Source organism: Calcarisporiella thermophila, assembly GCF_041956535.1.
Source record: "Calcarisporiella thermophila strain CBS 279.70 unplaced genomic scaffold VTP21scaffold_103, whole genome shotgun sequence".
NCBI lineage: Eukaryota > Fungi > Calcarisporiellomycota > Calcarisporiellomycetes > Calcarisporiellales > Calcarisporiellaceae > Calcarisporiella > Calcarisporiella thermophila.
This window is the reverse complement of record NW_027192290.1, coordinates 1-2359: the sequence shown is the minus strand read 5'-3', so window position 1 is coordinate 2359 and position 2359 is coordinate 1. Positions and strand designations below refer to the sequence as shown.

The 2359-nt window shown below is 37.0% G+C and overlaps 1 protein-coding gene and 1 non-coding gene across 2 annotated transcripts; both read left to right on the top strand.

Moving 5' to 3' along the window:
• The first annotated feature begins 83 nt into the window (after positions 1–83).
• Positions 84–156, top strand: VTP21DRAFT_t396. Its single transcript has one exon. It is a non-coding gene; the product is annotated as a tRNA-Ser (tRNA).
• A 1268-nt stretch (positions 157–1424) lies between these two features.
• VTP21DRAFT_1107 (uncharacterized protein) lies at positions 1425–1789 on the top strand (the record flags this gene model as incomplete). The annotated part of the gene is made up of 2 exons (XM_069390475.1): positions 1425–1487; positions 1565–1789. 2 exons carry the CDS (start codon positions 1425–1427, stop codon positions 1787–1789), a joined length of 288 nt encoding a protein of 95 aa, XP_069245400.1.
• Between the last annotated feature and the right edge of the window lie 570 nt (positions 1790–2359).

Genomic DNA, 2359 nt, shown 5'->3' with positions numbered 1-2359 from the left:
TGTAACAGAACTTTTTTTCAGTTTGATGATTATAATCTAATTGTTTTTCCATTTCCCTTCGCACTTAACACTTTTGATTATGGGGGAGGGTTAGTGTAGTGGACTATCCCTGGGATGCCGATGAGAACGGCGTGGGTTCGAATCCCACTTCCCCCACCAGCACTTACTCTTAGTTTGTGACTGCTATCCACTTGATCAGAAGCTGAGTCTTGATCATTGAAAAGATCGCCCTTACGATAAGTACAACGATTACATTGGTTTCACGTACAGGCTATTCACGACAACTACGATACACGCATATCGATTGAACGTCTATCGATCAAGGACTTATATCTCGTCATGTTAAGTCCATTGACATTAACTTCATGTAATATATGGAAATTAAATAAAAGTTTCCATTAATTGATCAAAAAAAAAAATAACACTTTTGATTATTGATAAAAAGCTTCTAACACGCTTTTTAAGTTTATTGTATACACTTTCTTTATGTAAGAGTGGCGAGTTTCTTTATAGAATAACAAATTAAATAATTTAATTCCAGAAATTTAGGATCAAAGTTTATTCAGCCATTTCTAGTACAGTTCGGATAAATTCGTTTGCGGCATGAGAGCAGGTTGCAGCGCAGAAGATTGCTGAGATGGATGACACCTGTACAACGCCACAGATCCAAAACCATCGCATACATTTTCCCTAAGCTTATTGGCTCCCACTTTGAGCTCGGTGCCTTTCAGTTAATTGTGTATTCCGTGCTCAGCGTTGCAGAGCTTACAGCTTGAGTCTAGGGTGAGGACGCTATGTGAACAAAATAAAACAATGTGCATGAATGTTTGGTTGTTGTTTAGCTTTCTCATTTTTTGTCTTCCTTTATTGAAGATGTTATGGCTGAAACTTCAGTGATAATAGAGCATGTCATAATTAATACACGCCGGCCATCAGCCCTTCCCATTTTTTACTAAAGAGAGGGTCGGAATATGTAGATTGCCACGCATGGGAGTCCAGTACAGGGACTACTCAATATTCTCCGGATTGGACGCAGTGATAAAGCCTCAAGAGGGAGTAGAAGTGCGATGAGCCACAAAATATCTGGCTTCTCTCACAGCTCATTTTCAATTCTAAAAATTGAGCCTAGAACTCACTAAAGGTTAGGGTAATTTTGATAAGGATTGGAAATCAATTTTCACACTGCTTGTTTCAACCATCGAAATTCGATCCCTGATAAAAAGATCCGAAATAATTGGCCATTTTTCTTGTGAAATAAAAACTCTCCATAACTAATCCAGGGGTATAATAATATTTTTTAATTGCCTATTGAGATACTCCTGAAATTTCTGTTCTCTTCCTTAAATTTTTGTTCCTCTCCCTCTATTTTATATTTATTTTATTTAACTCCGTTGTATTTCTACACGAAATACTTTGCCAAAGAAATGGTACTTGTGGAAGCTCAGCAGATTGGAGTCAAGCGAAAAGGAGCAGACATTTTGGACAGGGTACATTGATTACACCCCAAATTTACGAACTAAGTGTTTGACAGTCATTGATTAATTTCTTTGCTCAATTTTCATAGTCCGAGCAAAAACGTTTAAACTGCTCGACAAAATCTATGCAGGAACCTCCATATACATTTGGTTCTATGGCGGGCATAGAGGTAATGGAGGGGATTGAACCAGAAGAGGTGAAGCAGCAAACTAGCTTAAACCGCGTTCAACGAGCCATGGTTCTGAAGCCAGTCACTTATTTTGATTATTCTGATCAGGGAGGACTGCGGTGGAGTGGCGGATGCATTCTGTGAATATTTGTAATGTAAGGTTTTGAATTTTTATTATTTCGATAGAACATGGATAGCATAAGGATATCGGTATCAATAAAATGTATATCTCGTTGGTTTATTACAAGTCAGAGCATAAAATGTCAGAATGAGGCTGAAGGCATTGGGCAATCTCCACAGAAGCAATAAAAAAAAATGAATCATAGTGTATTCAATATCGCTGGCGTGGTGGTGGCTAGTTACCTCGAAAATTTTACTTCGACTATCATTGTCGATGTAGCGCTTGTACTCATTGTGGCGAGTTTAGAGTTTGAGCTTAATTCAAAATCCATCAATTCAGAACTTGGTAGGAATAATCTATTTTTTAGCAGGTACCGAGTAATTAATCGGAGCTTCAATAGCTTTGGATTCATTTGAGTCAGAAGAGAATTAGAAAGACATATTGAACTTTATTTCTTTTTGTATAGCAAACAGCACAAGGAAATATTTATTAAAATATATCCTCTATTACATCGATTTTTGATAATTCAAGTTATTATCAAAAAGCAGCATTTTAAAAAACTCCTCGTTCAATTATCGCCTGCAGTAATCTTT